The sequence below is a fragment of the Harpegnathos saltator genome, unplaced genomic scaffold (assembly GCF_003227715.2).
Source record: "Harpegnathos saltator strain DR-91 unplaced genomic scaffold, Hsal_v8.6 scaffold209, whole genome shotgun sequence".
NCBI classification, from domain to species: domain Eukaryota; kingdom Metazoa; phylum Arthropoda; class Insecta; order Hymenoptera; family Formicidae; genus Harpegnathos; species Harpegnathos saltator.
In genome coordinates this window covers 104,855-129,647 of record NW_020229994.1, presented here as the reverse complement: position 1 = coordinate 129,647, position 24,793 = coordinate 104,855, and the positions used below count along the sequence as shown (strand labels likewise).

Here is a 24,793-nt window from a genome sequence, read left to right as displayed (position 1 = left end):
TAATATTTTTTTTTATTAAGAGCCTAGAAGGCTAAAAATTGTAATTAGACTAAATCCATCTAATAATTCGCCCCTGATAATTTGCTTCGCTTGGTGATGGATGTGCCGTTCCCAGCGGAATATTTCAAGAATTACTTAAACACAACTCTCGTGTTTGCTCAGCTTTTTGCTCTATTTACTCAAACTAATTTGAACGGTTTCACTCTGCTTAACCGCCAAACCAGTTCACTGTTGTCCAGAAGTTGTGGTAACTTAACATTACCGTGTTGCTGGAACGTTTTTTCGTGCTCTCTCGCCGGATCACCGGATCAATCTCAGTCGGACTAAACCAGAGCTATTTAGGGGATGTCCTTATTTCTAATGCAATATAGTGCATCAACAATATTTCGCGGTACTTTGTTCTGAAAGCGTTGTATCATTTGAATGTTGGAGTGTTACTTCTCTTCGTGTATTCCCAAAGCTGCACTCCATAAATCTAGACCGGTTTTATCTAGACTTGCTTTTAGCTCGGGAGCTTATTGTGTATTAATAAATCTGAACATCTCCCGAGTGTGACCAATACATTTTTCTACATTTCGATTTACACATTCTCTCTCTCTCTCTCTCTCTCTCTCTTTGACATTTTCTTTCCATCTTAGTTTTGCATTTAGATTTCTTACACTATTTCCGTGTGATTAGTGTTTATTGGTTGGCTGCAATAGGTAAGCAGTGGATTTTTTTATTAGTGTAATTTACACGCATTGATTTCGCTTCATTAAGTTTGACGTGCTATTTCCTGGTCCATTTGTTAACATTGTCTCAGCTGGTCTTGCTCCCGATAAGAATAATATTTTGTTATCATCATTATCATTGTATGCATCTAATTAATAAACGATTAATCAAAAGTCAAATAAAAATGAAACAAGATTTGCTCTGAGTAGCTCGAAAGATTCAGGTAGATCAGGAAACAAATATAAGAACAGATAGTTGAGATTTATAAAGTTTATGAAGCATTATGATGGGTGCTATATAAGAAGTATTCTTGATATCTTCAAATATCTAGCAATGATTTGACGTCGAAGCCTTGAAAAGGCAAAGCGATTGCTCAGTTGATCCGGATATAATTCTCGGAAACGAAATAATCTCTCTCTCTCTCTCTCTCTTTCTTTATTATTCTTTTTATGTGCGTGCGGCTTATACACAATCTTCTCTGGGCGACGAGCATATCGCTTCTTATTAAATAAAAAAAGAGTGATTTACTGTGTGCAGTATTGAAGATTAAATTATACAGAATGCTTGTCATTTTCAATCTTGCGGACATAAATTTCTTCCTATCTCTTCGCGTTTTTCCTCTATCCATTGTCTATGGTTGTACCACTCGCGTAACAAATCGTAGGCTTGTGATATCGCCCAGCCCCGAGTCGTATTATATAAGAAATCTTTTATTGTGCAGGCAACTTATCTCTGGAATTCTCGTCCTTGTGGACTCATTAATTTAAGCCTTTCAAGCTCAGGCAGTTCAAGCTGAAATATGAAGGGGCTCTCCCTCTCTCTCTCTCTGCCTTAGATTTAAAAAATAAATTCTCTCTTTTTCTCTTACAGTATTAACGTTTATCTTCGATATATTCCGAGACGCTTGTTTACGCGCATGAGACATGCTTGTTTGCAAAGCAAGCAGCAAATGATTACGAATATTATTTCTTTCCCTCTCTCTCTCTCTCTCTCTCTCTCTCTCTCTCTCTCTCTCTCTCTCTCTCTCTCTCTCTCTCTCTCTCTCTCTCTCTCTCTCTCTTTCTCTCTTTCTCTCTCTCTCTCTTTCTCACAAGCGGTCACGAGTGACGGCGACTATTGTCACTCCGCAAACATCGAAAGGACGAAGTCGTTGATCCAAAAGGCAGCCGAGCACGCTAAAATTAGAGTACTCGTGTACGCGTTTGCCGTAACAGTTAGGGGTTCCAAGTTAAATTTGTCGCGGTGCCGCGTTTAATTTTGAGCTATATCCAGAGGGAGACAGAGAGGGGGGGAGGTGGAGGGAGAGCCGTTGGCAGGACAACCTTGCGCGAGATCGGCTCTTGCGCGCGACAACATTTCAATATACATACATTAAAGTCGGACCGCACGGCGGAATTAACGAACATCGTTGTTCGTTAATTCCGCTGCACAAAAGCCACGAGTGTGCGTGTGCTTGCGTGCGTGCGTGCGTGCGTGCGTGCGTGCGTGCGTGCGTGCGTGCGTGCGTGTGTAGGTCTTCCGAGTCGTTTTCGCGACAAATTCCTTTTAACGTGTGCTGCAAACGCTGTTTGCGATCGTCTATTCGCTTTCTGATCTCGCGCAATTGCTCGCGATAAGCCCGTAACAAGGTGAATGCCTCAATTAGCGAGTTATCTCATCAAGCTATCGCATCGTGAAAATAAATAAATAAATTCATAATTTGTGTATTAAGCTAAGCACGCTAAGCTTGATTTTGTCGGAATGCTTTTGAACATCGGGGAGGGGACTTCATCTGTAATATTTTGCTGGCTCATGGGAAGATTTTGGTTTATTTATGACGCTTCTTCTTTCTCGGAAGTGACTGAAGTACCATTTAGTGATACGACAGTTTAGTTTCGCTGCTTTCAGTTCAGTTTCGAAGAAGTTCCAGAATAACCGCACGGACCTAACGAACAGGTCACTGATATTAAACATCAGCTTCTAAGATACCGATGAATAACCGTTCGTTATGTTATCCTACTATTTACTATTTAATTTCATTCGAGAAACTTGGTATAATCGATAATACATAATATTCAGATTAAAGGGACTGGAGAGTCAGATCGCTGGAAAATCGTGCTTGTTTTTGATAATATTTTGTGACGAACTGAATAAATGTGCAAGAATGAAAATTTTAGTTATATTTATACAACATGTGAAGAGTAGAAAAATTTAGTTTATTAACAAATATTCATATAAATATACGATATATTTAGCTGAAATATACTCTCCTTTTTTTTCTCAAGTTGTCGTTTTTGCAATAATATCTTGGTTATCGATGGTCCGATCAGAGCGAATTTTGACTAGAAATCTTGAGGAGGCTTATCATTATCCGGTGAATCACTACAAAAAAAATCGAACAAAATTAATAAAATGGCAGCTATTGTTAGGAAAAAATCCAAATTTTTCAGTTCTTTACAATAAAAAAATTAATATCTTGAAATATTTTGACGGAGTTGTCCATGGATCACCTGAGAGCCAGATGAACAAATATTATTGCTTTAAAATTTCAAATCGATACGAAGCTCAGTTTCGGAGAAATCGCTGCAAACAGTTGAACAATAAAACTCGAGAGAAACGCGTTTAAAATTTAAGTGGACGTATATTTATATGAGTATCTGTTAATAAACAAAATTTTTCTACTCTTCATATGTTATATAAATATATCTGAAATTTTCATTCTTGCACATTTATTCAGTTCGTTACAAAATATTATCAAAAATAAGCACGATTTTTCAGTAATCTGACCCTCCGGTCCCCTTAAGGGCAAGTCTATCGACTAAATTATGAAGGAAAACGGCGAAATCATCGCAGGTTGGGACGCTGTCGCTAATTGGGACGTTCACCTTGCTCATAGATAATAACGAGCTCGATGGCACGGTGGGATGTAGATAACGCAGAGCTCGAGTCGCGGAACGGAATGTCGCCCGGCAGGAGAGGAAGTCGCGTCGCGTCGGTGGAGGCTGCGTTTGGCACAAGTGGCGTTGCTCTACGCGGGAGAGCCACTTCGCGCGACAATAAGCGAGGAATGTCGCGGCGAATGTCGCCCAAGCGGCCGTTCACGTGGACAGAAAAAGTTGCAGAAGCTGTCGCAGAACGCTCGTCCCGTTGGCGCGCTTCTTCGCGACGCGGCGCGCTCGCGCAACGGATTCCTCGGCTGCGCGATCCCTCATTTTGCGTAATCGCTCTTCCCTCGTAATAACAACAGGCTCGGTTTCTCGTAAAGGTCGCCCGAGTTTCACGTGACATCGGCGAGCAGGCGGAATTACTGCGTGACTCAACGCGCGCGCCGCGATACGCATTTACCTCGCGCTGTTTCTCTCTCTCTCTCTCTCTCTCTCTCTCTCTCTCTCTCTCTCTCTCTCTCTCTTTCTCTCTCTCTCTCTCTCTGACCGCGCTCGCGCACATGTCACGCGCCGTTTGACTTTCGTCTGCAGGCACTCCCGCGTTTAACTGATCGGCCGTTTTTAGCCACGCGTCTCATTTTCGGCTGTGCAGAACTAATGCACGCTCGCCGCCGGCGAAACCAACTTGAAGTTTCCCCCTTCCAAAATAAGAGCAGGAGAGAAGAGAAGAAGAGAGAGAGAGAGAGAGAGAGAGAGAGAGACTAGGTGATGCATTTGATTTATGAACGAAATTTCCGGAATAAAAAGTTACGTTACGTCACGCGGTTCCTGCGAAACTTAGAGCGACATGAAAGTTTGCCCTGTTCTCTCTCTCTCTCTCTCTCTCTCTCTCTTTCTCTCTCTCTCTCTCCTTCCCTCCCTCCTTTTCTCCTTCCCTCTCGCTCTTTCTCTCTCTCTCTCTCTCTTCCGCTTGGAATCGCGAGATTCGACCTCGTGCATGACCTTTTTCGGAGCGGACAACGAGGCGGAGATGAAAACGACGCGTGTCGCGTCATATCGGCCGTACCTCGGCTGGTCTATCTCTACTTTCGCTTGGTCGGTAACTCCATCTGGCAAGCGATCTACTGAACTCTCCGACAGTCAGCAGTATCAATTTCACGGGCAGAAATTAATTGATTTATTTGAATCGGCGAGACAATTAACGTAGCCACGGAGCTGCTTCGCTCGGAAAGAAGCGCGTGGATTTACACGTGGACGAGTAAAGGCCGATTGTCGCTATTTGTCCAGACGGCGGCAGATAGCGATCCATCGATCCTCCGTCATGTATGCTTTTCAATTGGAATGATTGAGACGCGACAATGATGGATACTGCGGCGATATTCCAGCTAGCGTAAAAAGATTTACGTGATACGACAGTTCTGCAGCTTGCATATATATACCGGGTGTATGCTCGCTTTGCTTAGGGAATTTTCGCAGACCATTTTTACGCTTTTACAACTGAATTTAGAAGCTTAAAATAAAAAAATATATATATATATATTAAATTATTATATAAAAAAAAATATATATATGAAAAGTTTGAAAAAAGATTTTTATGTATGTGCGGTTGTTTTTCGCTCAATTTGGTAAAACCAAAATATTTGATAAAACAAAGCAACACATTCGCGATTACATGAGATTGATATGCGCACGAAATGCAAAAAGGATAATCGTGTGTTAGTGCTTGTCCGACGCAGTGTTTGGACAATCATCTCTGCGTTATCGGTACTTTGGACTTTATCATCCACTTGGGGCAATCCCCTTGACTTCTGCGAGTTTCTCCAAACCAAGTTCCCCCTCATGGCGGACCATCGATTGCTGCGTTTCGCGATTGCATCCAGAAAAAGGTGTTCGAGTTGTCTCGAGACTCCGTCCAGCTATACGTGATACCGGATGCGTTATCGAGTTATCGCGTCCCGTATGTCGTTCTTCGCGCGATTACCTTTTCGCGAAGACGGATGTAATTGCTCCGGTGACTAATCGACCGCGGCCGAGATCCACGAGAAGTCGCCGTCGCGTCACGCGCCACGTGTGCTTGTCATTAGAAGAGATACGGCGTCATGAGTTTTTGACGCAGGCCGTCGTGGCCGTCGTGGCCGATTATTCCGAGCTTTCCGCGAATCGCACTTGCGTAGTCGCGCCTGGGTATCGCGTTTGGACTTCGCGCGATGCCATTAACGACGTCGATAACGGAGCTCTCTCGATAGCCGATCGGAGCTTAATCGCGTCTGCGAGCCGACGTTTGCCGTCGTTGGAAAAGTGCGCGCGGCGTAAACAGCCGTTGCGTCGTCGCGTCAATTCCAATTAATCAGCGCCGGCTGCGTTGTCTCCGATCCATTAGTCGTGCACGGATTGGCGTGTGCGATGGTTTCGTCGATATCTAATGCGCTCGGAGACACTGTGGTTTCTCGACGTTGTGTTTACTCTTGAAATTCCTCAGGGTGAGATCCTCACCCTGCGCGCGGAAAGTAGGATGACAACCAAGTCACCTGAATCCGAGGACTTTTCACTCATCGGAATTTCTTGTCGGCATGCGCGTTGTGTTTACTCTTGAAATTTCTTCCGGGGAAAAGTGCTTGGATGAGAACGAATCTTCTGGTGAGATTTGAGCGACTCAGGAATTCCAGTCGAAAGTGACAAAATCTTTCTTTTGCTCGAATTCACTGGAAATCTTGAGCGCTTAAATTAGATTCTGGTAACATCAACCGGAACTTTTCTGCAACGTTTATATTTCATGAGAAAATTGTTTTATTCAACCAAACCGAGTCGCTCGAATTCGACTGATTTTTCAGCCTGCAGGTTGAATTTTCCGCTTTAAATCGATACAGCGAATATTCTCTTTTATGACGCCGGATATTTTCACTATCGCTTCGAGTGCATTTTCGTTTGAATCTTGAGCGCGATTCACTCGAAAAAAATGTAAAAAATATTTGCGCATCGGAACTGTTGATCGTTCCAGCAGACGCAGACGCGATGTCTGAGATATCGTTGGGAGAGTTACATCAGTATCCAAGTATCGTTGCTATTTTTCCTTGAACAATTAATAACCCAATCCACAAAGACATAGAAACGATAAAAAAAAACATCGGAAATCCTAGATCTGACAAAATTTTAAGACCTGTTTACGCTGTCCCGTATACTTCAAATCACAGCTTACGATTCGAAGAGGCGTCTGATAATTTTAAAACACCCTATGTGTATCCCGAGGAAAGATTTTCAAGAAGGCGGCGAGAGACTCGTCTCCGGTTTCATCAATTAATCTATATTGAGACCGATTACGTTTGGTTTACGTCGATCCGTGCATCAAAGTCGGCGGGATAAACTCTGCCAGGGACTCGTGGATCGATTATAATTAGTCCGGACTAATTTACTGCCAACTTTCCGTCTCTCTAGGTTGGTCTTCTTCATGTGTAACAGCTCTCGCGCAGGAACGAAGTGAAAAGCTGCTTCTCCTGTGTGGTTCAAGTGATCTTCTTCCGCGCATGCGACCTTAATAATAGTCGTGTGTATTCATACGGCGCTGGTCGAACGTCACATTAGAGCGATTTACATTGCGCATGTCGAGAGCGCCGGTCGTATGTCAAAGTTAAAATCGTAAACAACTGAGCGAGCAAACAAGTATTTCCCCGTCGTCAAACTTACAAACGATAACGGAGGTCGGCACGTGGCTTATCAGTTTTCATTTCGTGTACTATGTCGTCGCGCTTTCTCGACGTCATAGTGTGTGGCGATTTTAGCCACACTTCGCTTTTTCGTCATGCTTTCTTTATCCGCATATCACTATTTCTTATTTCGATGTAAATGCTGCTCCGTATTCTCATGCAAATCGAGTATTCTCCATAAAAAAGAATGGCTCAACGCAATGAGAGAGGAAAATTATGTCTTGCTAAAAGCGCGGGATCTTCCGCGACTCCGCGAGTGAGAGAAAAGAATTCTTGAGATAGACTGATGAATTATAATCATGATCGATTATGGACGAATAAATCGTGAGCTCTCTTGGTCATATCGGCTGAAACGCTGAAAAAGTTTCAATCGAGTCTGACTTTGTTGCATTCGATGGAAGATAAATATTCACCGTCCGATTAATTGTCGTTGTTAAGAAGGTGGCTGGTTTATCGAGTTAAAACCGAGCATTAATCCTTGCTCGAGTTGCCCTGCTCGAATCTGCACGACTCGGAAAGAAATTTAACTCTACATATCTTATATATTTTTTATATCTTATCATTAGTGTCTTGCATTTCACTTTTCCTACGCATACACGAAAACAAAATTTCGTGAAAAAACAGAGTACTAACAATTAAATGTAAAAATGTTACGCAGAGTTAAATTTCTTTTCGGGTCCTGAGCAGAACATGAGAATTCGAACCGAACTCTTCGGCTGATTCTTTACACTCGGAGAGAAACAAAAGTCGAACAACAATCGTCGAAACAATAATCGTCAAATCAACGATCATTCGTCAAAAGCATCTGAGCGTTTCACGTTCACCCGCGCGACCGCGGGCGCGAGCGAGGTCGTACAGATTACGATTGCATTGCTTTCAAGTACATTGTGAATAACACGAGCGAATTAATTACTCGACATTGTTATTGATTACGATTCTTCGACAGTATTTCCGCAGCTGCTGCGCACCTCTACCGCAGTGCGGGGTGACCGACGACTCACCGCCATTGAAAAGTAGGCAAAAAGTGAATGGAATTTTTCTGTCAGCTGACGTAAAATCAGAAGAAAGGACAACCGAAAGAAAGAGAGAGAGAGAGAGAGAGAGAGAGAGTGTATAATTGCTGGTTGAAATAATCGATCATTTTCATGCAGTCGCGATCGAAATCGTCCAAGTCGCCATGACGTCCAGGCACCTGCAGACGGACGTTATATGCCGCATGTCGGGTCGCGTCGCGCTCGCGGGAAACGCTTACCTGTCCGGACGCGGCTCTCCGCGCGATACTAGGCCGGGAGGATTATTATACCCCCGGGTATTAGACGGGCCAATCAATTTTTGACCGCTTTATATTTAGCCGCGCGCTCGCGCTCGAGCACGCGACGCCGCGACGGAAATAGCGTGTTCCCGAATGCGTCACCGCGAATGCGGTGAAAACAGGACGTGTTTATCCGCCGTCGCGGGTGTTTCATCCGCGATTAACGCGGTCACATGCTTCTTCGCCCGTGTGTGTTTCTCTCTCTCTCTCTCTCTCTCTCTCTCTCTCTCTCTCTCTCTCTCTCGCCGCTGATGTATCACTCGCGACACTTTCACGTGCGTATTACTCAGCGAGCGCGAGAGAGCGAGTGAAACAGACAGACAGACAGACAGACAGAGACGTCAAGCGAACGGACGCGGGGGAGTTTGAATCCGACGAGCCATTTGCGCGCCTGTTATCGATACCGTACGATATTCGTGCGGCGAACGGAATCGATACCTGGCGCGCTGTCGATGACGGGAATAGAGCTTTCTCCGTCAGGCCCCGGACAGCTGCCGGTTAGGAGGCTGATACAGAGAGGTGGACGCGGCCGCGAACAAACGGCCGATAAAAATCGGCTATTTCTGTCGCGTCATCGAATCATGTTAGGCGATCGCGTTATCAACACCCACGCGCGGCAGCGCGTGTTGTTGAGCACGTTGATTGGCGCGCCGGTTTCCCTTGATTGCGCATAACCGATCATCGAATTACCAAAGACGCGGTGGACAAATGTAACGGGAGACGCGGATGTATTTCTTTCCCCCCCTCTCTCTCTCTCTCTCTCTCTTTCTCTCTCTCCCCCCTCTCTCTCTCACCCCCTCTCTCCCTCCCACTCTCTCTGTCGCGTTTGTTCGGTTTTCTATTGACAGCACATGAGCGGTTTTTCAGATGCGATTAATTATACTTTGTGTGTGATTTAATTAAACGCGACGGTGTCGCACACAGTGCCGGCGATCGTCACGGCGTTCGACGTGTCAAATTACCGTCCCGCCATTATTCGGCGCGATCAGCGAGAAATCTGCGGATAATATTCGAAGTTCCGGTCGTGATCTCCTCGTTGCGGGCAGCGCTTGATATGCGTAATTATAATCGCGCGGTGAAAAAATAAGGGGAGGATTATTTTTGTGCGCGGTGAATGTTGCTATGCATCATAAAAAAGAAGACTGTTGTATCCATAGAATTGGAATATAGGATTGGATGCTGTCAGAGGAGGAGGAAGGGGGGAGGTAAATTAATTCAACTTTGATATTATTGAAACTGATGCATCATACATTGTTTTGACGACTCGGGTACACTAATTTTCACAATGTTACATACAGAAAAAAAAATAATATTAATATCGTTCAAACTACAATGATTTTTGACGCCAACTATATCTTGAAGAAGAATGTAGTGCAGCGCGTATAAGATTACTATTATTGAGTAGTAATAGTAGTTGTAGTATCATTTATTACAAAAAAAATAGTTCTACAACTTTGTCACTGTACGATTATACTTGAAAATAATACTCTCTTTTCGGCCCGCTATTGGATCAAGGATGTTTTTTCTTTCGTTCCTAAGTTACAACACTATTGAGACCAATTCTTTTCCGTATTGACAACAAGATTAATTATTAACAATTCTACGGGCATATTGCCACTACTGTTTTCTTGCTAGAATCACAAAAAGATGCGATTGGCGCTGCCAAAAAGGAACTGCTATAATTCCAGTGACGTCAATCATTTTCTCTCTCTCTCTCTCTCTCGTCTTCCCCCCTTCTCCTCACAACACCGCGTTGGTCGAGCGACGTTGGAGTCCTCGACACGACCAAACGCACCGAACATTATCCTACTGCCACGATCGCGTCCACATTCTTTGCGATCCGCCTGCAATATATGCGCCACGATAAGATTTTTACAATAAAAAAGAAAAAAGATTGTTATTCCACGGCTATATGTCACGCAGTGAAGGCTCGCGCGAGAGCGCGCGCGGTACATTTCGCGGGCGTTCAAGGCTCCCGAGTTCCCGATCGCTTTCGGTTTCAACATTGGCTCACGTGTTCGTCGAATGAATCTTAATTTACAAAGGCAGAGAGAGAGAGAGAGAGAGAGAGAGAGAGAGAGAGAGAGAGAGAGAGAGAGAGAGAGAGAGAGAGAGAGAGAGAGAGAGAGAGAGCGAGAGAGAAAGAGACCATCTACGCGCGCGCGCTTGGGCTTTTTGCGGCCGCAAGGTCGCGCGAATTGCACGGACGGCGAGATTCCCGTCGCGGGAGCGGAGGAGGAACGCGGAGGGGAACGCTCCTCCTCGCGATGTGGGACGAGACGCGCGAATCCTCGCAGCCGGCTGATCGGCGGCGGCGGCGGCTCGATCATTATTGCCTCCCCGCCGATTTCTCGCCGATCATGCAAAATAATGACGGGCGGTAATTCAACACGCTTGAATTCCGTGACAATCAGCGATATCCGCGAGCGCTCGCTCGTGTACTTTAAACCGGCGCGTAGAAATTTCTCAGGGTTACTTTTTTCCCCAGATATGCAGGCCTGTTACTTCGTTCGTGCAGCGAAGATACCGCGGATCGTCGTCGCAGACTGCTCTCCCGCGAAGCCACTTTTGTAGATATCGCGTTAATTATTGCGGCATTATTGTCCCGTATCTCGCGTGCTAATCGCGCGGCTTGTAGGAGCAATTCATTAATTTCGCCGAAATTAACATCAAATCGCGCTCGCGTATATTCGACCGACGACGAGGTGATCTCACCGCTACGCTTTTTGTATTATTGTTTTATAGCTGGCTTTCCTGCCCGCAGCGATCGTCAACTAATTATCGGCTGTAACAGCGTCCTCCGTTAATTCGTCAGTCTTTTTCAGACAGCACGTGTGCGCAATCATCGATCGTGCGTCCATTTTAACACGCTATTAAAACTTCAAAGGATCCCTGCGAGAAAATAGGATTATTATGGACTGACTATCTGAAAGTTTAATGCGTTGATTGCACAAGCCTGACAATTCAATTGCCAAATTGCAATCGTGCGCTGACAAAATCCGACTGCTAAAAGCATGGCACATACAGCTGACAATTAAATTGCTAAAAATATGATAAGTAATTGCACATACAGCCGTTCACTTCGTTCCAACGGGCTCGTATCGATACGCGTGACCACCGTTTTTAGATGCTTAATTATTTAGATGATTAATTGTGCTTTATGCAAAACCGTACGAAGACACAGTAATATCGAGCCCCGTGCCCGCCACCCGCCATCATGGCGTTCGCCGTGTAACAGTCGGATTCATATCGGCATATCGCGTGGAGCGTTTCGCTCGATAACGTCTTTCTGCGCATTTTTCGCCATTCCTCGCGTGTCGTCGATCCGTCGCAGCTGCGACTTTGGCGCGAGATGCGTCGGCTAATTTGTTTTCGCATCTAAATATAGCCGCACCGTAGCAACGGCATGTGCTGATTTGCATAAGCGGGCTGGATTTTCCTCATCGCGTGCAGAGCGCGGGAGGAGCGCGCGTGCGAGCGCATGTGCGCCATTGTTGCTTTGTTTAATAGCGAAAGCTTGGACGGATCATCGATAATCCGTGTGTTGCTTCTCGTGAAGTCGCCGAGACTCGGCGACTCGGTTATCGTAGAACATCACTGAGATACGCTTTTTTACCATCAGGACCGCGACGAGAGAAGTCGTCGCACGGTGACCGACACTGTGGTGCCTCATTAATTTGTCTGTAAGACGCCAACAATTGTGTATGATAATTTAAATATATACCCGCAGTCCCGATGCTCTGGCCGGGAGATAAAGCGGGACACACGCACGCTGCAAGTTGCATTTATATCAAACGCTCTCTAAATTCCTCGCTGAAATCTCTCCCGCTCAGAACGAGGAGCGGCAGCTCGAAAATGTTGCCGGTCGAATAGAGATTCTTCTAATGAACGCACGAGCGAGCGTTTCGGCCGATTAGATTTGAATTTTCTCGGCTGGACTGTGTTAGATTCACCGCGCGATTTCGAGCGGAGAACTCGCGCGCACTGTGTGCACGAAAAGTCACTCGAGTGTCAATGACGAGTTCGAGGGTCGTCTCTCTACTTTTCGAGCGGAATTTCGCTCGAACAAATTTAGAAAGAGAGAAAAAGTATGTATTTATATGTAGTGATCTGGGAAATCTTGACAGCAAGTTTACCGCCAAGCGTAATATCAGCTGACTCTCCGTTATACGATCCAGGCGTGTTTCGATAATTTTAACAAATGAAAATATCGACCCTGCGCCTACCGTCGCGTCTTTCCGTCGCTGTATAAACACACAGCTAATAATAATAATAATGTTGATGTTAATCGGTTGACAACGCAAGTCAATCAGATCAGAGATCGGTTGATGTCAGATACATAATGTTAATTAATTCCAGTCCAGACCCGGGAGAGAGAATCGGCGAAAGTCGAAAACGCGAAGGAGCGCGAGCGCGTTGAACTTGTTACGTTCGAGTCAGACACGCGTCGCCCCGGCGCGATGCAATTTCGCATTCTTGCCGAGTCTCGCACGCTGCGGACTCCCCGCGTTTCCCGGCGAAATTTAGATTCCGCGATTCGGAATGCACGCTCGCGCGACCGGAGCGCGGAGGAATCCGCGACGATGCGGCTTTCGACGCGGACTTTCCGCTTGTTGCCATCGACCGTGCTGCGAGACAGCGAGAACGAGAGAGAGAGAGAGAGAGAGAGAGAGAGAGAGAAGAGGGGGAGGGGAGAGAAAGAGCGACAGAGAGATGCCGCGGGATCCGGTGGTGCCCGGTTATCATTTGAAAAACACTGGCTGGTATACCGCGGCCAGCCGCTCGCCGATAAACCCCGGTCATAATGCGAGCTTTCATGCCGAGTGCGCAGAGATCACCGCGGTCCGGTTATGTCCGGTGCGGCGATAACTCGACCCCATTAAAGCGGTTCTCGCGCCGCGTCGCCTCTTCGCCTTTTTTTCCATGCGCCTCGTCGTCGTCGTCGTCGTCGTCGTCGTCGTCGTCGTTCGCCTCGTTCCTCGTCTTCGTTCGCCGCCGCGACTGCCGTCGGTCAATGTGTATATCGAAATAATCGCGCTTCCCCGTGCCCTCCGCCGACCCCGAGCTGTCGTCGTCGCCGCCGGGACGTCCCGCGTGCGCGCGGCGTTTATCTGTCTCTCGTGAGTATTTCCGCGGATCGTAATCCAGCCCGCGAGATCGAATTCGTTGGATCCACCGTTTTCCGGATATAGCGCCGGGGACTTTGATAGGATGCGTGCACGCATCGTGCGCATGCGCGGGCAATGAGGTCGGTGTCGAAAATGTCGCGCCGGTTGTCGGTTCGGCGGCGGGAGTGGGGGGGGGGCAGGAGGGAGGGAGACCTATTATCAATATTGATTGAATTTCTCCTTGTCTCCTGTCACTGTTATTTAAAATTGCAAATGCGCACGACGCATAGTTGGTCGAGATTTATTCTCTTACTTAAAATAAACTGAACATAAGCGGAATATTGATAATTCGCCGCCGGGAGGGGGGCGTGGGTAGATTAGCGGGGTAGATAACCGGCGGAGCTTTCGCCGCATCGCTTTGCGCCGCGTACCTTCGCGCGCAGTTGAGATAAAAGCGAAATAATAGCAGGATGGAGTAAGGAGAGTTACGTAAGGAGGCTCGAAGACGAAGACGGACGCCTCTGCCGCGCGCGGTGAAATTATGTTTTGCTTGTACTTTGTGGCGCGCAAAAAATCGCCGCAGTTATTAACCGGTTATACTCGCTTATCGCGCCGACTTCTTCCGATAAGTGCCGACGGTCATTTTTAGCCGGCCGGCTATCACAATGATGTGGCGTGTTTCGTGCTGGATGACGTACTCTTCTCGGCCAGCCATCGGTCGGATGTCGAAAGGGGCACAGCTTTCGCGGCGTAGCCGAGTCAGAAAAGCGCGAGCGCGAAACGGGATTTCAAGGGACCGATTCATAACTTTAATACGACTGATATTTCTATCAATGCCCGGCCGGGGATTTAATTAAACGGGCATGGTTTTCAATGTTAAAGATAACGCGCGTTTATCCACTCGAGCGCGAGTGAACGATGCCTTTTATTCACGGCGATAATCACGGCCGAGGAGAGGAATGCAGCCGGTGGATTTATCGAGGAGGAGTCGCCGCGCAACATGGGGGATGTTTGCCGCTCGAATTTGGGCCACTCGTGACGCGGTAAGAGCGCGAGGAAACGCGAGATGACGCCGCGATGTTTCGGCGTGAAAAGCGGACCGGAAGAATCGACGGACGCGCGAGGAACGCGAGATAACAGGCGGCCGGGGAGCGGTGAGGACCGATGCATTTGAATCTCGTCGCGTTTACGAGTTTTTCATGAATTTTCATGGTGTTCAATATGCAGTCTGTAAAGTAAGAGCGTGTACGGCACAAATGGCAGTTGGCTTCAAATATCGTCCTAGTTTTTTTTTAGCCGTATTGTGAGGCATATCTCAAGCACAAGCTTCGAGGAAAAAGAGTGTGCACTTTGAAGCAGCTGACACGACAAATTCGTCTCATTTGGAGGTCTTTACCGAACGAATACGCAGTCAACTTAGTGGAAAGTATGCCTCGGAGATGCCAGGCAATTATCAATGCCGGTGGTGACTGGACTCATTATTAATGGTATAGCGTTTTTCTCCTCATGGAGTACAACAAATCCGTGTACTTAAAAATCATGAAAAATAAATTTTTCTACACATTAACCCGTACACGCTCTTACTTTACAGACTTGGATAGAATAAAAGAGGAGGCAAGCTCGCGCTGTTGCACGAGCGTGTGTCGATGCGACAAAAGAGCGACGAGTCCTTCAGACTATATAAACCGATATTTTATATCGTTTTTGTGCTTTTTGTATCGGGCGGTTTTGATCTTCACTGATTTTATATTGCGACTGCACCCAAGAGACGTATGCATTGTAAAATCTATTGTCGTGCATACATTTTTTATTAGTATTAACGTGCGCTCATAACTTGCCTCTTATTATTGTATTCCATTGTATATCTTGAGGGTCTTATGATAAGTGATATTTAATGTCATTACGGCTTGTTCGCGTCTCGTCGCGTTGTTTTTATCGAGCTGCGTTGTTTAATAAAAAGACGCGTGGAACGCGTCGACGCGTTGTATGTCGAACTCGATAAATCTGAACATATCGCACATAAGCTCGTACTTGCTCTGATTATCGATTGACTCGCTTCGACTTTCACTTATTTTTCCTTTTTTGCAAAATTTTACGCGGAACGGCGCAAAACAACCGTCGATGCGGAATGAAACCGAGGGCGCATCCGCTTTTTTCGATACATCAAAGTCTATATTGATAATTATCACTTGAGACTGTCTCATACGAGAAACGCTCAGATTTGAATTCAGAGTTCAATTCGAGTCTTTGTCATATAAATTAGACATTTAATAAAAATCATTTTTTCTCAATAATGACGTGGAGAAAAATTAAAAGATCTTTGACCGAAAAATTCATGTCTGACCTGGAATTAAAATTCTTGCATCGGAATTTCCAGTTTCATGTAACAACTATCGTTACGGGTTTTAATGTGTGCGTAAAAAAACATGTGCTCTTCGTTGTACTCCATTAACCCTTTGCGGACGAATTTTTCCTTAACTCCAATTCCCAGCAAGTCGAGCATATTCTCTATACCAAACAAAATTACACATAAAGACTTAAAGGATACTTGGAATAAAAAGATAAAGAAAAATGTATATTGCTTTATCAGATATCTTCGCGATGCCTTAAAGCATCGCACGGCTTTTTGAGGAGTACATGTAGCTATGACTCTAGTCATCTCACGGACACGGAGAAGGTTAATACAGTTCCATCTCGAAAAATGGAGAAAAATCGAATCAGCGATTCATCTCTCTACATATAATTATCGGGAATAATATACAGCGTGTTAAAAAAGTATACCGGCAACCTTGAGAGATAATAGAGGATAAATAGGCAATATGAGATATAGTGTTAAAAGAAAAATACCATTATTATGCAATTGCCGTGTACCATATGCGTATCAGCCATTTCAAGCCGTGTAAAGCGATTCATTTTGATACAAAGAGGCAATCTGAGATGCTGTACGCGATTATTAATTTATAAAAGTCGTGAAATTACGTATGCAAAAATGTGTGCCGGTAAAGTGCAATTATGTATAATAACGGTAGTTTTCTTTAATAACGCGGTATTTTCCACATATCTCGTACATAATGCGTTCCCTACCTCATATTGCTTATTTATATATCCTCCATTATCTCTCAAGGTCCGCCGGTATACTTTTTCAATAGCCTGTGTGTGTATCGAATGTAATGCTCTAATTTTGGCACTTGTGACGTCACGGCCTCCTTCTCTTGCTCCCCTCTGCCCCCATTTTAGCCCATTCCATTTTGAAACGTCCCTTTGCTCTTTATACTTGGCACTACACGAAGGTAATGCAAAGTTCATTGTCAAAACGACGCGTGGTGACTCGGCTGTTTTGGAGCGGCCTTGCCGATTTCTCCAATAGTCCACAGTCACGGCGCACGAGTCTCTAGATTTGTTGACTAGACGATTTGATATATCTGCACGTATGTACTACTGTGATCAAAAAATAAGGTGAATTTGTTTATAAAATGAAAAATCTTTGTTTATTCTTCCAAATCAATTTCATCGCCTTCAAAGTACTCCCCGTCCGACACAATGCACTTATGCCAACGTTTTTTCCAATCCTCGAAACAGTCAGAGAAGTCTTTTTCCGGGATGGCCTTCAATACTTTCTTCGATTCGGCTTTGATTTCCTCAATCGAGTCGAAACGGTGTCCCCGGAGCGGTCTTTTGACTTTGTTGAACAGCCAGAAGTCGCACGGTGCTAAATCAGACGAAAACAGTGGTTGTGGATATGGGTCGAATTTTTGGCGAAATGTTCTCGAAGAAATTGAGTGTTTTCGGAACCAATCGAGATTTGACGCGTTTGAAGCACGAAACATCTTTTAAAATGGTTTGGGTTGATCCAAATGAAATGCCCGTAGCATCAGCAAGGTCTCTAATTGTCAATCGACGATTTTCGAACAGCAAATCTTTGATTTCCTTGACGTGGCTTTCATCGGTAGATGTTGATGGTCGTCCGGGGCGCTGTTCGTCTTGAACTCGTTCTCGGCCTTCTTTGAAGTCTTTGTACCACCTGTAAACATTTTCTTGCGACATAGCCTTATCACCAAAGGCCTTCTGCAACATCCTCAACGTTTCCGCGGCAGAATATTCATTCCGCAAACAAAATTTAATGCAAATTCTTTGCTCAACAAAATCAGAACATAGTAAAAATCGAAAAACTCACTTTTGTACGTTTACAAAAACACGTATAGCTCTGCAGCAATTGAATATATTGACATGAAACTCTGCATAGATGTCAAAGACAGTGCTATTAACCCACAAAAAAATAATTTCATGATTTTATAGTACCCGCGAAGTTTGAATGAAAAATTCACCTTATTTTTTGATCACAGTAGTACGTACGTGCGTCTCTCACTTCGTAGCGGCGCTAACGTTTCGCTTGTTTTCGCCGTCCGTCCCGCGCATTTATTTCCCCGGCCATCGATAATAGCGCGGAGAGAAGCGCGCGTAATTACTTGGAAATGCGCGAACCGATCGCACCGCTAGGTGTTATTCCGGATAAAGCGGGAGACGCGTAATTGAATGTGTTTGCGCGCTTTCAAGTCGACCTTTAATTACTCTCGCGTGACATCTGCCGGTTTTGTTATTATTAAACGCCGGCCCTATTCGTTAAATGGACCGTAATGGCGCGGCGTGTTGCGGGATGCAGCTGGTAAAATTGCTGACGTTAATAATCAAATATTCATTCGCCGCTGGGAGATAAACAGATATGAAATTTAATTAATTCAATTAATGGGCGCGCGATTTATGCAGCAAGGCGTATGCGCCGGAGCATAATTCCCGGGGTAATTTACATCAATTGCCGCACGAAAATGCCTTTGAATGATTAATCCGCTAATCCGTCGCTCCGATAAATACGAAGTTGCTTTGCGGCGTTGCGGGTGTCGCGCCGGGCGGCGGCATAAAGTGTGTAATACGCGATTATCATAAAAGCGAGCGAAATTGCACGTTCCTGCACGTGGTGAGTATTGCTCGAGCGTGGTATGTAAGCAGGACACGCGTATACGCGCGGTTATAATTGGAAATATAAATTCTTCCGAATATGTATGTGTGCGCTTAAAATCTTGCGCTTAAAAGCTGCCCCCTGTTGGTCCTTCTCCTTCCTCGGTCAGTCAGTCGCAATTACGAAATTAGTAAAAAATCAAACAAATAGAAATATTGGCAAATATGTAGGCATTTGCCCAGAAAAGAAGCTCAATATTGATACAGAAATATACAAAAATATATATTCGTAATTTCCCACGTTTAGGTTTAAACGCGAATTGTGCAGAAGGTTGAAAATGTCGACGGTGCGCATCAGAGAGCTTCGCAATATCCCGCATGCATCCCGAAATTCTCGAAACCGAGGAAAATTGTCCTCATCGTGCACAAAAACGCAGAACTCTGACACAATGGGGAGAAGCATATCTCCGCGAGCGGTGGCACGCTCGGTGTCACGCGCGTGTCACCTCCGGCCGGAAGGGCCGCTTTTCGGAGGGGCGCGCGATTGATCTTTGACTCCCTCGAAAAAAAAAGAGAGAGAAAAACCGGAACTTGCGCCAAGCGGCCAGGTCAAAGGGGACACAGACGCGCATACATCGTCGTTGCATATCCGATCGTTGTATTAAGCGTCGTCTACAATGGCAGTAAGCAGCAAGAAGTAAGCGTGAACAGTAAGAAATGGACCAACCACCAGTTAATTATTAGGTAAATATATAGAAAAGGGTACACCTCACCGATTTTTTCATTTTTAAATATGTTATAAAGGATGAAATTCTGAGTGACTTTCCCTGATACAATTATACGGGGGTCGCTTATAGTTTCTGAGATATTTGACTCAAAAGTTTTATAATTGTACGTTGAAGTATATTTGAAGTAGAGGTAAATATATAGAAAGGGGTACACCTTATCGGTTTTTTTCACTTTGAGATATGTTATAAAGGATGAAATTCTGAGTGACTTCCTGATACAACTATATGAGGGTCGCTTATAGTTTTCGAGATATTTGATTTTAAAGTTTTGGAATTTTGATTATCCTGAAATTAAATTCCAAATATCATAAGCTGACGTTATTTACAATACAATCCAAACAGTTAATCCAAATACATGGTGTATACATAGAAATATAGGAAACAGTACATATAAGCGGGAGAGGGGCTCCGCTCCTCCCCCAAAAAAATCCTAACCTAACCTAACTTATTGCATCTTCATATATTGTTGGACGATGTTGAAAAGATCTCCTTAAAAGCCACAGCACCTAATTATATGCAGATATTATTTTTAATATCTTAAGTGTTTATTTAAGATTAATAAGTTAAGCCAGGCGATAAATCTTAAGAGAACTTTTCTCAACAATGTCCAAAAATATATAAAGATGCAATAAGTTAGGTTAGGTTAGGATTTGTTTGAGGAGGAGCGGAGCCCCTCTCCCGCTTATATGTGTACTGTTTCCTATATTTGAAATGAAAACTGCCTGTTCACTTCAAATATACTTCAACGTACAATTATAAAACTTTTGAGTCAAATATCTCAGAAACTATAAGCGATCCCCGTATTAATTGTATTAGGAAAAGTCACTCGGAATTTCATCCTTTATAACACATTTCAAAATGAAAGAAGTCGGTGAGGTGTAGCCTTTTCTATATATTTACCGATTATTCTTGCCATAATCGACTGTGATTGGATTATTTCTTATCGCTCACGCTTACTTCTTACTGCTTACTGCCATTGTAGACGACGCTTTATTCGTCGCGCGCGAAGTACGGCGGTTGCACCACGCGCGGCAGAAAGGCGCGGGGAGACCTCGGCGGCGCGTGTTGCCTCACGTGTTGGGCGTAATGCGTTGCGTTTCCGACACGTGATGCCTCGTCGCCGTCGGCTCGGCTCGGCGCGGCGCGGCGCGGCGCGGCGCCTCCCTCCCGACTGAAGAAATGCGAGCGTCGCCGCTTGTCGCCCGTAGTCGTCGCCGTGCCACTCGCGAGTACGCACAGTGCGGCCGGGAGCGAGCGAGCGAGCGAGAGCGAGAGCGAGATAGAGAGCTCGGTTCGATAACGGCGAGAGACATCGGCCTCATATCGCGAGCGTCCAAGTGGAAATCGACTCACGCCGGCAGTCGAGTCGGGTCTTTCGCAACGACCGCGTCGTTTCGCGCGGTTCCCACGACAATTGGAATTATTCAACACTTATGGGCCGTTGAGTCGATCTTCGCGGCCTCGAGAGCACGGGAGATCGTGAGGGGAGTCGACCGGTCGTGCGAGATCTGCTGCGAGTTTCTTTCGCGCGCGCTTCAGGAGCAGTTGATACTTTCGCCTAGCCGACGAGCGGTCATTCGGGGCGTTTTTGAACGGCAATCGCGCCGCTGTGGTCCTGCGGTACCTGCGCACGAGGATTTCATTTCCGCCGGAGAAGCGCATCGCTGAGAGTGAGTGCAAGAGGAAGCTCGGATCCAGATCCTCGGTGTCTTCGTGGAGCAGGAAAGCTCTCTCGGTCGATCCTCTTTTTTTTCTTTTTCGCGTCTTCCGTCGTGCATTTTGCCACTCGGGACAGGATGGTCACGCACAGTATGGACAATATCTTGAACATGCAGTACTATCCGGCGAACAGCCACGTCGATGCGTCGGTGCACTCGCCGCCGCCGCGGAAGAGGCGTTGTTTGAACAAAGAGGTGAATATATACTTTCGCCAACGCTGCGAGCGAAATCGATATCACGGTCGTTTCCCGTCGGAAAAATGTGCGCGCAGGTCCTCCGGCAGGATTCCGTCGGGTCGGTCGCGTTGCTCCGGAATGCCGAAGCGCGAGATACCCACGCATTTGTTCGCCCTGCATTTGTGCAAATTCCTCTTTCAACTCGGAGTCAATTTCCGACGCTGATGCTACCTTGAGAGTCGCGAGAGAAATACAAAGGTGAAAAATTCCAGAGAGGCCGGGGGCGTAAAAAATTCTCTCTCGTAAATGAGAAGTCTCACACGCGTTGCTGTTGTGGTAGTTTCAGCGACGGCTGAGACGGCTCGTTCGTTATTTAATTTGTCACTGACCGTATTTTCTAACGGTAATTTCTAAGTAGGGCGACGTAGGTCGCAATATCGTTAAGAGAAACGATGTCGCGCGATTGAAGTTTCAGTCGGGCGGGAACTTTGCTTCTCGAGTCGGTTCTGGCGATATATCGATGTCGCGTAAATATCGATATAAATATAAATATCGCATAAACATGCAAACGAGAAACCCGCCGGCTGGCGGTTACCGTCCTCCACGAATTTGTATCACTCGACCGGGGGGAATCCTTTGCGATCTCTCACTCGAGAATCTGTCGTCTCTCGCACGAAATTCCCCGTCGGACAGGAGTGTGTTTTTACATCGCCTTTTGCTCTCAATTCGCAATTCACCATTTTTCTCGCCGTTTTCCCGCTCTTCTGCCCGAGCGACGCGCGCGCGCGTGTCGTCCGCTTGCGTAATTCCGCATGAATGAGCTTCGCGGAAACTCGTCTCGCGCTGGCCGCGTGCCAGGAACACGAGCGTCACGTTTCCGCTGTTTAAACGCTACGCGCTCGTAAATTAGCGCAAGACTCGCGCAAGAGGTTATTGTGACGTCGCTTTTGTCCGTCCGCTGTTTCCAACGCGCCTACAACGGCCGCGCGCTGCAGCATGGAAAAACGCTCCAAGCGCGCGTGTGTTCGCCATTATCTCGCGCAAAACTTCGCGGATCTTGACGGCGGCCGTCTCGGGAAAAGGAAAAGCGCATCCAACTTATCGCACCTCGAAACGGAGTGGCAAGCTTCTCGCTTCGAGAAGCAAGACGCGTCTCGCTGAGAGTTACTTTCTCTCTTTCTTTCTCTCTCTCTCTCTCTCTCTCTCTCTCTCTCTTTCTCTCTCTCTCTCTCTCTCTCTCTCTCTCTCTCTCTCTCTCTCTCTCTCTCTCTCTCTCTCTCTAAGAGAAGAGAAAATAAACAGTATCGTCGAAAAAGGCACGTGGACAAATAATGAAGATACGAAGAGAGAGAGAGAGAGAGAGAGAGAGAGAGAGAGAGAGAGAGAGAGACTTTTCTTCCGCCGCGACTTCTTTTCATTCTCACGAGGGGCGCCTCGCCTCGCGGTGTGCCTCGTGTTATTGTAATTCATTAGGCATTCAGACGCGATCCCGACGATAAAGATAACAGCAGGGAAAACGTTCAGCGCGGATATTGTCGTCACAGCGCAGGTAGTCGAAAGTCGAACGCGTCGCCGGCGCCAGGACTTATCCGTTACATCATGGCTGACCGTAGCCGAGCGCTCGAGATTATCTTTCCGCGTGTATTCGCACGATAGCCAAACATCTCGAGCGAAACTCAGTGATTACCTAACGTATACGCGCCGCGCGGCGCCGTGACACGCGGCACGTAGAGGGAAATTTCGGGCGCCGCGCATCGCGGCTTCAGGGGACTTGAGAGAGTCAGATTGCTAAAAAAATCGCTTGTTTTTGATAATATTTTGTGATGAACTGAATAAATGTGCAAGAATGAAAATTTTAGGTATATTTATACAACATATGAAGAGCGGAGAAATTTGGTTTATTAACAAATATTCGTATATATAGTGGAAATATACTCTCCTTTTTTTTTCAAGTTGTTTTTGCAGTAATATCTCAGCTCTCGGTGGTCAGTCCGATCAGAGCGAATTTTAGCTGGAAATCTTGAGGAGGCTTGTCATCATCATCCGGTGAACCACTACAAAAGAAATCGAACAAAATTAACAAAATAGCAGCTGTTATTAGAAAAAAATTTAGATTTTCCAGTTCTTTTACAATGAAAAAAAAGTAATATCTCGAAATGAGATATTTTGACGGAGTTGTCCATCGCTCAGCTGAGAGCCAGATGAACAAATATTATTGCTTTAAAATTTCATATCGATACGAAGCTCAGTTTCGGAGAAATCGCTGCGAACAATTGAACAATAAAATTTCGAGAGAAACGCGTTTAAAATTCAAATGGACGTATATTTATATGAGTATTTGTTAATAAACTAAATCTTTCTACTCTTCACATGTTGTATAAATAAATCTAAAATTTTCATTCTTGCACATTTATTCAGTTCGTCACAAAATATTATCAAAAACAAGCATGATTTTTCAGCAATCTGACTCTTCTCCAGTCCCCTTAATCTGCGGTCGATCGACCTCTCGAGCGCGGAAGCTTGCAAATCTATAAATTCCGAACCTTTGCTTCTTATTTATCCTTTATTTGCAGCATCCTTTGTTGCGATACATTTATTCTTTATCGCGATAATTTGTTGCGCCCTCCCGACGTGCTCACCTCTGCGCTGCTTTCTTCTCTCACGTGTCTACATCGAAAGATTTCTCCCGCGCGTGCGGAATATTGTTATGTAACGCAATAATCTCTCCTCATTTATATATTGTTATTGCGTCTCCGCGGCTTTGGAACACGATCGCTCGCGGTCGCGGGACGCGAGGCGAATGCGCGAGAGGAACCTCGCGCGACGGTTCGTTATTTTTGTGCGCGCGGCGACGCGAGGCCGCGAATGCGAATTGTAATTAGCCTGTGCAACGTCCGTTGCAAAAGTGTCGTTGCGTCTCCTCCTCTTCTTCTCACTTGCCGTCCTTCGCTTGGGAGAGAGACAGAAAGAAAGAGAGAGAGAGAGGGGGGGGGAGAGGGAGAGAGGGAGAGGGAGAGAGAGAGAGAGAGAGCGTCCGCCTGCTCTCTCCCTCTCTGTCTCGCTCGGGGGAGACGATATTGTCAATGCCGCTCAATTAATTGGGAAGATTAGGATGCAAATAAAATGCGTACGGCGATCGGAAAGCGAGTTACGTGTCTGACCATTATCTTGACTCGTACTACTGCGGGGATTGAGCGAAAGGTCAAGTAGATAAAGAGCAGGCGCGTCATACGCTCTGGCGAATCTTCACTCGCCAAAGTCGCCGGCGACTGTCTCACCGCTTCTGGTATTTCATCCGCGATACTTGGTCACGTCACTTTGCACTTTTTTTTTGATACTCTGTGAATTAATGATGCATCGCCGGCGACGTTGTACGGCGTTGTATCTTTTTTCTCCCTCTTCCCGTCGGAAGGATAACGGTTTCATAAATCAGCGATTTTTGTCGTCGAATCTGCTATTTT

The 24,793-nt window shown here is 45.7% G+C and overlaps 1 protein-coding gene across 2 annotated transcripts in view; it reads left to right on the top strand.

The window, feature by feature from the left end:
• Nucleotides 1-24,793, top strand: part of cwo (transcription factor cwo) — a 67,945-nt gene that overhangs the window by 38,751 nt on the left and 4,401 nt on the right. Inside the window, exon 1 of one of the 2 annotated variants that reach the window (XM_011147761.3) lies at nt 20,629-21,350. The exons of the other annotated variant lie outside the window; for it this stretch is intronic. Coding sequence (XP_011146063.1) covers nt 21,234-21,350 — 117 coding nt within the window. The 5' untranslated portion in view covers nt 20,629-21,233. Of the gene's footprint in view, nt 1-20,628; nt 21,351-24,793 lie in introns of those variants that run through there. 2 annotated transcript variants of the gene reach the window in all.